Below are 12,946 nucleotides of genomic sequence, written 5' to 3'. Positions count from 1 at the left end.
CAAGCAAGCCTTTCCTCTCTCAGCAAACCTGCTCTCCACAGCCATGCTGTGCACTCGTGAGTTCTGACCCTGTCCCTGCGAGGCCATTCTTGGCTTAGTACATCCGCACAGGTGAATTGCTGTTCCTTTCTAGCCCTTGTGTTTAGTCCCGTTCTCTCAGACACCCTCCTGCTGCCACAGCTGCATGCCTCATGCCCGTGTGGGTACCTCTGTGAGACCAGATGCACATTGGGTTGTGACTATATCTGCTGATAGTTCATCTATTTTTGATACATGTTGAAAACAAAACATTGCTTGTGTGTGCGCGCGCGCGCGTGTGTGTGTGTGTGTGTGTGTGTGTGTGTGTGTGTGTGTGTGTGTGTGTGTGCGCGTGCGCGTGTCCCAGCTTAGGTGGCTTCTGTTCTAGCAGTAGGTGAATGGATGAGGTGCGTGGCTCCCTAACTGTGTAGGGATAGAAAGATACTATGTGTAAGACTTTCCTGTGGCCTCCCATTAGAAAGAACACATCAGTTACTACAGTTACACCACTAGCCTAACAAATGCTAGTGTTCTTTCTCTTTTCCTTGTTTCCTTTTTTTCCCTTTCCCAGTATTTCCTAAAATTTTTAAGTACACATAACAATAAAGGTTATAAACCAGCATTTTAAATCCATTTTTCTCAAAGAAACTGCTAAACATATTGGAAAGTTAGTACTTAACAGCAACCATGCATGAATGAACAAATTATAGAAATTTGATCCTAGTATGTTTTCTGTTTCTAAGATCCTTAATATCTTGCATACCTGTAGTATTCTATGTAACATAGTTACTTTTCTTTTTTGCCCCCTTAGAGAAATGTGGGTATAATTATTAAGTGGGTATTGCTGCGTTTTAAAACCACCACTTTGTCCTGTGTGTTCTGAACTTTATTGGAAGATAAAACCCAAGGAAACACTGCTGTCATTTCAGCTGTTTTCAGTGTTGTGTTGTGCACCGTGAGGCCAGGGCAGGGAGAGCTCAGTGTGCTTGTCTGGGCACAGCATGTTTGTTGGTTCACCCCTGCTTTCTTAGGGTCAAAAAACTTGGCTGAAATTGCCAAAAATTTTTGAATAGGACTTTCACAACACACTCTCTCTCTCTCTCTCTCTCTCTCTCTCTCTCTCTCTCTCTCCCTCTCTCTCTCTCCCCCTCTGTCTCTCTCTCCCCCTCTGTCTCTCTCTGTATATGTATATATATGTATATATATATATGTGTGTGTGTGTGTATGTGTGTGTATGTGTGTGTGTATGTGTGTGTGTGTGTGTGTGTGTGTGTGTGTGTGTGTGTGTGTATGTATTACTACTAGATATACAGAATTGTGAAAAATCATCCGTGTTTTGGCACAGATTCAACACAAGAGATAGAATCCTCCATGGATTCTCCTGTTGTGTCAGGAATGTTTCCTCTGTGTATTATACTGATTTTGGTCCAAGTATTGGCTGGACGTTCTTGCCACTTAAAACTCAGTATATCACTACTTGATTTCTTCACTGATGGTCTTGCTCCTGTACCCATGAGACATTGTATGGAGGTCCACAGTGCCTCGTGTCTATTTTTGTTCTTTTTATTGTTACTCTGTTTGGGTCTCAGTCTATCTTTCTCTTCAGGAGAACTGGAGTTTTAAATTAAGTGTATCATCCATCTTAAGAAGTGAACCTGGGTATTTCCAACCAAATTAGGAGAGTTTCCTCTTTGGGCACATTGAACATAGGAAATTGTCATTTAAAATATCCATGTGTCAAGAGAAAGGTGTTACCATAGAACATCACTCTTGGCTGAAAGTTGTTCATGTCTTAAGCAGCTGCTTAAGAATACTGTGGGAGTGTGGGTATTTCAGTTTTTTGGGTTTTGTTTGTTTATTGTTTGGTTTTTGGTTTTTTTAGTCTCTACATAGTGGAAGGCCTTGCTTTGTAGGGCAACAAGAGAATGCATTGTTAAGAGGTTAGCAGGGGGAACACATGACTTAAGGAAAGGAAAAGGAAGGCCCAAAAAAGTAAAGCTCTAAGGACAAATCCAGTTTTAATTAAATGACTTAAGTAGCAATTAATTACTATTGAGTGGGAAAACGGAAAGTTCCTGTCACTCATTGGTCCTTGCCTATCTCAGATTATATGCCCTCAGTAAGTGACATTTTTCCTTTTGTTTTACAGAGGTCAGAGGTCAACTCAACTCACCCATGATGGACAGCCAAAAGAAATGCCGCAGGCTCCTGTACTTATTTCTTGCGCTGACCAGTGACGCGCCCTTTAATTGTAAAACATTGTGCTTTACCTTCTACCCTAGCCTTGTCTTTACCAGGGATGCTAGCGAGTCCATGTGGTGGGAAGTACAGACTGCAGACAAGGGCCTGTTGCCCCACATGGCCCAGAATCACTTGAAGCAGAACTTAGCATTCTGGGCCCATTTGTTGTTTCAGAAGCCACAGTTTCTGAAGGCAGTGTTCCTGTGTGATACTGAGCAAAAGCAGAGGGACCCGCACCTTTGCTTTGTGTGGAGGAAGGCTTTTGATGGTGACCAGTGGTGACTCGGTAAAAGGCTGCCTTCGCTGTAGCTCATCCAGCATCTCTTTTACCAGCCAGAGAGTGGGAAACTAGTTTCATATATTACCTAGTTCTTCTTTCAAAACAAACAAGAAAACCCTGACGCACTGCACTAGTTATTATTAGATATTCTTAGTCTTTTGTACATGAAGATTTAAGTTCTAAGATGGTTTATATAATAGGTTATACCTACATTTATATTGTAGAATAAATATTAAAAAGCCTGTACCAGAGACTCCCAAGCAGCATGGGCAGGCAGACGTACCATTGTTAGCGGTGTATGCTCGGCCTCGTGGTCCATATATTCTGCACTTTTATATTTGCCACCAGAGTGGTAGTGGTAGTTTGCTGGCAGAGAGAAAGAGAGAGAGAGAGAGAGAGAGAGAGAGAGAGAGAGAGAGAGAGAGAGAGAGAGAGAGAGAGGAGAGAGGAGATATTAATTGAGAAAGAGAATATTACAATTCTTACAATCTGAATTTTTTTCTTAGCCTTGAGTGACCAAGAAGAATTTGCTTGGGGCAAATTGTGGCAAATATTTTCCCAGACAGGGGAAGCATCCTGCAGATTACAGATTACTGATGTTTTCATGCCTTGAGGATTCTTTTATTTTTACACGGGGGTCTAAGTGGCCAATGGATCGTTCATATAAACAAACAAACAAAAAAGACAAAAATATTATTCAGAAGTGACCTTAGTATTACTTCATTATTCTAACCACATTGAAGATGCTCACTTCATATGGACTTGGAGCTTCAGACCTTTTACATCCATCACAGACAGACCGGATGGGTTGTGATTGCTGTGCATGGCCTAATAGGCACTGCAGGCTTTAGGAGCCATTTGGAGTTTGTATCGTTGAGGAAGTATTGAGTAAACGAGGGGGGAGGTGTGTCTGAAGTGCGCCTCTCAGTCAGATCCACCTACAAGTTTCTGTTTCCTTTTTATGTTTTGTTGCTTTTAAGCATAAAACCAACCATATGCCAGTGCCAAGTGGATTAACTGGCTTACAACATTCAGCATATTGACTTAACCACCTGATGTTCACAGTGTCTTGTTTCCTAGCAACAGATGCAAAGTGATACATCAAAATTAATCTGAGGCTACAGATTTTACAGGGTATTTGTTCCATAGCACAAAGTATTTCCCCACTCTTGCATCACAGCACAAACTACCAAATTTTGATTTTTTTTTTAGATCCCAGCAATAATTTTTAATAGTTTTCAAACTGGTGGAATTTTGATAGTGCTAGCTGGAGTTTGAAGCTTTTGAATTAGATCTCTAAATGGTGACAGTTTACATGGTTTTATCTAGCTTTCTTATTTATACTTGACTGAATTGTAATTTTTTTTCTAATTGTAATCTGACCTAATAGCCATATAAAATGACTCTGTTAGTACTGTCTAGGCCTAGCTTCTCACGGTTGTAGATATTCAGTTCCGGTGCTGGAAAATATGTACAACAATACTAACAGGATTGAAAAAGATGGAGGTTTGTTTTGTTTGTTGTTTTTCCAAAGCAGGTAGGGAGGACAGCAAAGTATTAGAATTATGTCCTGAAACTTTATGTTCGTTGTGGGGAGGAAGGAAGCAGGAATTAGTGACAGTTAATCAGTAGGCATAGCTTAACCCCATTCACAGAGAAATAAATCAAGTGACGAGCCCCAGGTCTTAGCGTACTATTTTTACTATGATAACTATTTTAATAATATTTTCTAAATTTCAAAACATAAAACCGAATGATTGGAAATTGGTGGGTCCTCACGTTGGTGGCTGTTGGAGTTTTGGACCACTTGCTAGCAGTGATTTAAACATGATAATTAGCTAACCCCCTCCAAAAAATAATAACAAAAATAGAAAACCAACAATTGCATTGGTGCAGAACATGCATCTTGACAATGGTACTAACTTGTTATTCTCTAGAACACGTTAGAATAGATCTATTTTTGCCAGAGCACCCTCCCTCCATCCTCCAATACATTTCACTAGAGTCCTTTAAGAGATTGCTGTATATTCCTGAGACCTTTTTTTAAAAAAAAAAAAAGAAGAAGAAGAAGCAAACGAGATAACTTTTTTTCTACGTGGTTAATATCTTACCTGGTCTGCTTTTCCTAAACCCCAGTGGCTTTTACTTTAGTCGGGGTGGGAATGGGAGGGACTTACTGGATATGACTGTTTTCAGATTCTTTAAAAACAAACCTTTTTTAGAAATGCTTAATTTTTAAGCGGTTAGGCACTGAGAGTAGCAGAAATCCTGCAAAGCTTTATAGTTCTCTGAGTGAGGTCTTGATTTCAGTAGCTGTGCTTCTTATGCCCCGGATCTGCTGGAGAGGGGTGTTGGTATTTTCAGGTAACATTTGTTAGCACAAATCTTTCGGTCCGTTACATTGTTCTTCACCCTATCCGTGTCGTCATCTTCATTTCTCGTCTCTCCTTCTGGAAACTGATGTTGCTGTGTCGCTCTGACGTGTCCTCGTGATCTGCTGGCAAGCACCATCTACACTAATATTCGTCTCACGGCGAATAGCCTCAAGCAAACAAGTTGTTGCACCTTATGTATATCTCAAGCAAACCAAAATGCAGTGTTCTGCTTCGTTCTGTTCTAAATCACTGTAGCATATCTTTCTGAAACCATTTTTGCATTTAGTTGAAATTGTCAATATTTATGCTTTTAACCTTCATTTCTGGATTCAAACCTGTATATAAAACTTTTGAAAGTCATCCTTGCCCTTCTCTGCAGGGCTGGAAGTGGAAGGGTCTGCCTCAGGTGCAGACGTAGTACTCTTCCAGGTTTCTTTAGCCCTTTATTTATTTTAGGTATTGTGGTATTTCCAGTGTAATTTTGAAGTATCTAGAGTATATTATAGTAACTAAATCTGCAGCTCTGAAGCTGAGTGAGAGAAAAATACTGTAAGGTGTCCTTCAAGGTCTGTTTGGGTACTGTAAGCGTCCCACAGCCACGTCGGAAGCTACAGGTTCTTGTTCCCAAATTAGGTTAGTCTCAGATGGTGACTCAAAACTCTAAAGTCATCCAGCCCCTTCCTGAGTGATGATGTGGTCCTGGCAGCCTCTTCCCCACAAGTATCAGAAACAGTTTATCAGGTGTTGCCTGGAAGCCATACTGAAATAGTTCCCACACGATCATTGTTGTGCTACTTCCGGTCCTTACACTCACTAGAGAAGGATGGTGGCAGCACTGTGAGTGGGAAGGAGCAAGGAGCATCTGCACCGTCGGGGGTTGGAGTCTGGCATGTTGAATCCCTTGTTTTCTTACTAAGTCAGATGCTTTGCTAAGTCAGAAAAAATGTGTTTGCACTCTGCAGTCTTTGGCTCAGTGTACGGAAGTGTTTGCACCGTAAACTACCAAGCAAATTGTAAATTGCTATGGAACAGACATTAGCTGAAAACTGAATAACGTGTTTTGTTTATAGGGTGGGGTGGGGAATACTGCATAACTCTGTTAAAGCTTGGCATTTGATGTTAATGTGAAGCAGTGGACCATGCTGCCTGCTAAACTACTGTATGCATCCTAAGTGTTCTGAAGACCAGCAGCTGGAGGCTGCAGGACAGCAGCCATTCAAGAGAGGAGAAGCACCACTGGCTTATCGGGGGAGAGGAAGAGAATCAGAGGCGGCCCAGAGTCACCATGTGTAAGGGCAGTGTTGGGGTGGACATGATGCTGTTGAGAACCACCTTTGATTGCACTGCTCCACGGAGCCCTCAGATAAGGCCAATCCTCATGGGCTACCTCGGCTTTCAAGTCAGTTTCAGTCTGTCTTTCGCCTCTGCCTTCAGTGCCACGATTTTCCACTGCAGTGTTCCGACTTCACAAAACCGACTTCTCCAGAGAGAGCAACGCCTTGCGGTGATGGGCAGTAGGAGCAAGTGCTTATCACATTTGACCTGTAGAAGTGTTTGGAGTGACAGCTAGATGGAAATTGGATTTAGCTTCTCCCCACACATCCTTGTTTTGCACTTTATGCAAAGTGTACTAATTGCTAATTAGATGTCATTTCTGTTTATACAGGCATTCCCAAAGAGTTAGACTAGACTTGGTTTTGAGTTTGGGGATTGTTAAAGTCTTACTTAGATTAACTAACAACATGTGTGAAATGAAAACGGAAGCAGCTGTGTAGTTCATGGAACCGTGTGTCTGATGAAGCGTCAGGGTTTGATGGACTACTTTGCTTGTGTTTGGAAGTGATAGCTAAGTTGGTTATACTCCATGCCGAGTGACTGTCCTTTTTCCATGGGGACATCGTTACCTTCTTACATTTCAGAACAAAGAAGCAACAGAAGTAAATGACAGATGTTTGACTTCTTTGTATATCTGCACCTATCTGTGCTACCCTTTCCTTCAAATATATAAATACACATTTATGAGGGAGGAAAAGGTTCCTCTTTTGACCAAATTTTATATGTGGTGGTGTGATTTTTACTGATAAATTCACAGGAGGAACTTTGTAGTCAAAAGTTCTGTGGCTACTGTTTTGTTTTGCTTTGTTCTTTTTTGACTTTTTTGGTTTTTTGTTTTGTTGTTGTTGTTGTTTTTTATTTTTTTCTTTCTTGGCATCCAGTGGTCAAACTGATCATGCCTTCAAATTTATTTTCATGCACAGAACTAGTTTTTGTGAACATTATTACTACTTCCAAAGATTTTTCTGATAACTTGGGCCAGAACTGGTGACTGAGTAACAAGGGTCTGATTGAATGCCTCCAAACCCACCCACAACAGGAATCTTACCTCACAAGCTCTTACCTGAATCATAGAGAAACTCATGTTCCATGCAATGTCACTGACTTCTCTGTTGCTCGCCAGAAGGTGTTTGCTCGCTAGCTCTTGTCTCCTGACACCTCACATCAGTGCCTGGGCTCTCAGAGCAGCAGAACCTAGGGTCTAGAAGGCTGGGGACCTTGAGCTAAGCAAGTGTTCAGCCACATTTTCATGTCATTCGCACTAACAAGCCTCTGGCTCTCAGGAATTTGTCAAAAGGTTGATGAAACCTCCTGAGTTTCCACACACCAGGTTATAAACTGGTTCTCATAGGTTTGAACTGCTTACATACATGTCATAAATTAACCATAGCTTCATTTGACCCCAGGTCTTAAGTCTGTTGACAGTTTCAGCATGACTGATTCGCTCATTTTATTATTTTTTTTTTTTATTTTGCTTTGGAAATTGACTTGGTTCTCTTTAGAGTTGGTGTAAACATGCCATGTAATAAATGATTTCCAGTTAATGGTACAACAGAATTATTGCTTTCTTAGATGTATGTGTAGTAAAAGTCAATATACACATTTATATAATTTCTTCAAAATCTTATACCTAATTTGATATTTCTAAAATTGCACATGTAAGTCATGTGTATAACATGCTAAAGTACTTTAACTGTGATCTTAAAACTGAATAAAATATTTAATAAAAATTTGAAATATTTTAAAGATATTATTCAAATACATTTCTTTATGTTCTCACTACCAACTATAGAATATGTGCCTTCAGTGTTATCATGTCCACTAAAAACAGTAGAGAAAATAATAAAGGATTCTTCAAGCATTTCAGAATATCAGTTAATGGTTTCACCTTATACTGTTCACCTGAGACTGACCATTTTCTGAGGAGAATTGATTGCTTTCCCTTAATGTAGAGGGTGGAAAGAGGAAGGGAATCCAACAGAAGAAAAGAATGACTTCAGGCTGCCTGCCACATGAGATGAGAGCTTTTAAGAAAGAGAGCATTCAGGAGTCCTCTTCCTTAGATTGTAACAAAACTGTAAGTTACATCATGTAGACCATGACCTACCAGTGAAAGCTAAAATCTCAAGCTGAATAGGTAGAGCATTCCTGAACCTTGTCTTATTTTTAAAAGTCCCGTGGAGCACTTAGGGAACACCTCCCATCACTTAGGGAGGAAAAGGAGGGCAGTTCTATACTAGCCATGGGCATGTACCACCCTGTCTCAATGCAAAATCAAAATGTCCTGGAAACCATATGGATATCAAAATAGATGTAGATGGATATCGAAATAGATCACAGATTTGGTCCCACTTGTGTTTTGAACCTCCCGGAACCACTTACTGGAAGTGGTTGTGTTACTTCCTACCATTGCCTTGGAAATAGAAAATGTTGCCGTGGTGCCTTTACTGTAAATGTACACGAAGTGCTAGTCATTCCGTGTCCAAGTTTGCTTGATTCTTGAGTATATTCCAAGGATGTGGAAGGGTCACACATGGTTGCAAACAATGTTAGCTCCACATGAAAATTGAGAAGTTCAGATTAGCTTAAAAGTGTGATAGTCTAAATTGTTCTAGGAGATTTAATGGTGTGAAAACTCTAAATGGGTCAAATTCCTATTGTTCATACTTAGGTATGTGAATAGGTTTGGTTTTTTGTAAAATTAATCTACCTAATGAATTAACAAAAGTTAATCCATATTTCCTTCCCATTACCAAGAATAAAATCAGGAGACTTAGGCTATTGGAAGAGCGAGATCTTTGCTAAAGATACAAATTCTGTTAGAAAAAAAGTGACAGTGTGTGCATATGTGTAATTATACAGTGTTATGTGCATCAATACTGTTGCAAGGAAAAAGAAAGTGATTAGCAGTTAAGTGAGGTAAAGACAGTATGACTGACTTAAGACGCTAGAAACGGAAGTTAGCATATTTATCTGAAACCCATTTGTTTTCTTGGAATTACAGACTTCGAGTACATGCAAAGGCAGAGTTTGCGTTTGGAAGCTATGACCCCCAACACCCTTTAGCCAAGAGATTTTCTCCATCCTATTTTATCTGTGCTGCTTGTCTTTACACTCCAGCAACCGAGTGAGACATGCACTAGAAACATCTGGACATTTCAGACACAGCCTTCGAATTGAGCATGCATTCGTTTTGTCTTACCATTTCTCCACAACGTTCAAGGCAAAAGAAACCCGTGAGGCCAAAGCATAGATATGCTAGAATGGAGTTCATTTGGAATTAGAGAAAAAGAACTGCTGTTTACCTCTCCTTTACGGATCAAGAAGAGCCCTTTCTCAGAAGTCTTTTGAGTGTGGGGGCAGGTGATGGGAGGGGAGGTTTTAGGTGCTTTTCTTCAGATTAAGTGACTTGAAAAATTCCAGAGCTAAAACTTTGTAATGTGTATGTGTGAGCTGTATGAGCCCCTCCACTAGCCCAGTCCCTAGTGTCTTCCTCCCACCCTGCCCTCCAGGCTTCCATGGGGTGTAGAGATCTCTCAGATGTGCTCTGGAAGACAAATTTTGAGAGATTTAAAGACAAATCCTGGTCAGTGTGTTATAAATTAAAGCACAGAATGAAATACTGTTCTTTAAAAAAAAAAAGTGTAAATTTGTGACTCACCTTGGAAATCCTTTACCTTAAGGGATTTTGTGACAGGTATTATTGTGGGGTTGAACATAAGAGAAAGATGAAAAACATGAGGATTGAAGTTCTAAAAAGTGATGGAAGGTAGTGTAGGGGAATGCCAGGGTCTTGAGGTGGGAGTAGGTGGGTGGGAGGGAGAACATCTTCATAGAAGCAGGGGAAGGGGAGATGGGGGAGAAGGGGATAACATTTGAATAAATACATAAACTATCCAATAAAAAAATCATGTAAGTAGATCATGGTTGCTCTACATTAAAAAAAAAATTTTTAAGCAGCATGAAATGTGCCCAAGAAATATTCTCAGATGAATATTTTTCTAATGCTATCAGTGGCATTTTTGAATGACCAATTAAACAAGCATGAGCTCTCCCAGAAATCAGCAGAAAAGCACTGATATATACAAGCAGTAGACACACAATAGATATAAAATTAGGTAATGATTGGCCGCAGAATTTGAAGCTCTTACTGGAATGCACTTAATAGAAAAAGCAGTATTGATACAATTTCCCCAAATATACATAATTCTTGACATACTAGAAATTTTTAGTCACTGCTTCATAGAATAAAGTCTCCTATATTCTGTCTTGGCTCAATCATGTGTTAAAAATAGAGCAGTGGTCTTCACATAAGCTCCTAAATATCCAAAGCCTTTTAAAGCAGAATCTCAAGAATTTTGCAGATTGATGCTAACCACCAAAATCTTGTGTTCACAAGTCAAAATCAAAGCTGTACTTAGATAAAATCAGCTTTGTCCCACTGTTGTCAAGGCTCATGTTGCATACCTTGGCTCCAGAGAGTTCTCAGCTGCCTACAGCTTGTACCTACCAGATTGCTACCTCATGGTTTGTGTGTGTGTGTGTGTGTGTGGGGGTGGGTGGGTGGGTGGGGGGTGGGGTGGGGTGTGGGGTGTGGGGTGTGTGGTGGGAGGGGTCCCACTGGTTGTGTGTGGGTGCGTATGTGCCTATGGGTAACTCCTTATCTTGGTTTTGTCCTGTGTTATGGAGATCCTGCAGCTTTGGCTCTGAGGACTTGCCCCTTCACCAGCTCATAGTTGACCCCGTAGACATGGGGGGGTGGGCAACTCAAAGCCCTGGATCTGGGTCTGGTAGCTGAGCCAGTCAGCAAGTACCCACACCACCAGGGTGAGCTAGCTCTGCCCCGGCTAGCTCACACGATGCTGCAGCCAGTAAGGAGCAGAGCCAGTTCTCCTGCTCTCATGACTTTGGGGGTCAGTGCTCCCACCTGCCATGATGGAGGGTGGGCGCATCTCTCTCCTACCCACGCAGACATACGGCAGGTCCTCAGAGCCTGCTCATCTGAAACTTGGCATCAGAGTCAGCTTTACTGTGCTGCCCAGTCAATGTGCAGAGCCCACCCTCCCAACTGCTGCACCAGTAGGTGGCAGAAAAAGCTCTAAGGTTCCCATGACCTTGGGGCCAGACTTTCTGCTGCAGGTGTCGAGGGGCAAATGGGGGAGTACTTACATAATGCTCCCTTAATTAGGTGTTAGTAACACTGCTCTGGACACTCGATTTCTCCGAGGTGTTGAAATGTTTCAAAAGAAGCCAAGGCCTATGAGATAGCACAATGGGTTTCCTTGAGCAAACCTGAGGACACCAGTTTGGAGTCTCAGGATCTTCATAGCATCTTTCCCAATGATCAGGAAGAGAAGAGAAGGACCTTGGGATGAGCTCTGGATTCAAGTGAGAGACTGGTTGAATCTGTAAATAAAGGGATGGGAAAGACAGAAAGACAACCAAAGTCTAGGTCTCTATACATGAGCTTGCGTGCTCACCCGAACACCATCTATGTGCTGATACGGAGTGCTGGAATGCAGGGCCAAAAAGGACGCGTGGAAACTGGAAACGTAAGGCTTTGAAGAAGCAGAGCCAGAGCTTATGGGTGATGGATCCGGTAGTCTGTACTTTGAAGACTCTTAATATGATACTGTTCTACTTTGAAAAGAATTTCATTCTTAAATCTCTTTAAGAAGAGGCTTTGGTGTAAGGAAAGTACTGTTGCAACAAGGAAACTCAGCTCTGACTGACAAATGTAGGATAAAAGATTTGAGGTGAGGCCTGTGATGACCATCCCAGGGCATGGGATGTCTCCTGACAATCCAGACTGAGGGTGTTATGGGGCGATGCCCTCAGTCTGCCCGTTCTTATGTTGTCCTTTCTATCTCAGTCTTGAGTTATGCATACTACTGGAATCAAAGTACTTTTAGTTATTAAACTTCTCGAACTAAGTTATTGTAAAACTTTCCCTTTCTGTTGACTTTTCCCCTCATTGAAAGAACACGTGTGTTGTTTTAATGTGGGCAAAGGACTTAGGAATTCCTTTCTAGAATGATTCCTAAAGCAAAAGACTTCCTATGATTCAACCTGTTGGTGAGAGCTACCCCCACTACCTTTTGGTGCTAGTGAGGATGGGAGCCTTTCTTCCTAAGTGCTTAGCTTGAAAGGCTCTGCCACGGAAAGTGCCTATTCTCCTGGACTCTGGGATTGTTTCACTTAGTGGATACTGAAGGTTTTGTACCTGCTTTGGAAAGTAAATGCTCACTTTAGTTTGGCCGAAGAGAAAACCCCCTCTGAGAATTGATACAGTAGTTTTCTTTCATTTCAAAACCATCTGCTTGAAGAAGCAAGATGATCTCTCTTACATATGCAAACCACACTGTAATTTATGTATGACTTCATAAAAAGTTGCAGAAATTTAAAGAGTTTAATTTGAAGTTCATCAAGCACCTGTCCTTGTCTCCGTCCTCCTCCCAGAAGACTCAGTCAGTTAAGCCTTTGCTTCCTCTCCCCACTTTCCAAAGGTCTGATGTAGGGAGCCAATTAAGTCTGAGAGAATGTGGATTGTTGACACGTGAATGCAGCCATGTCAAAGATACCATTACCTCAGACTGGCAAAGCCACCTCTGCCACACTCAGGGGAATGGCAGCACCTTCTCCCGGATAGAGTACAGATGTGAGTAGTTGACCTTTAAAATCAGTAAGTGCCGAATGT

At 41.3% G+C, this 12,946-nt stretch overlaps 1 protein-coding gene across 13 annotated transcripts in view; it reads left to right on the top strand.

The window, feature by feature from the left end:
• Bbx (BBX high mobility group box domain containing) overlaps nucleotides 1–5,589 on the top strand; it is a 239,410-nt gene extending 233,821 nt beyond the window's left edge. For 12 of the 13 annotated variants that reach the window (XM_032900285.1, XM_032900286.1, XM_032900282.1 and 9 more), the window contains one exon: nucleotides 2,168–5,589. In XM_032900285.1, coding sequence (XP_032756176.1) covers nucleotides 2,168–2,255 — 88 coding nt within the window. In that variant the 3' untranslated portion in view covers nucleotides 2,256–5,589. The remainder of the gene's footprint in view (nucleotides 1–2,167) is intronic. The other variant, XM_032900284.1, reaches the window with a different exon arrangement.
• Nucleotides 5,590–12,946: the final 7,357 nt, after the last annotated feature.

Source organism: Rattus rattus, chromosome 4 (genome assembly GCF_011064425.1).
Source record: "Rattus rattus isolate New Zealand chromosome 4, Rrattus_CSIRO_v1, whole genome shotgun sequence".
In the NCBI taxonomy this organism is placed as follows: domain Eukaryota; kingdom Metazoa; phylum Chordata; class Mammalia; order Rodentia; family Muridae; genus Rattus; species Rattus rattus.
This window is presented reverse-complemented; position numbering and strand designations above follow the sequence as displayed.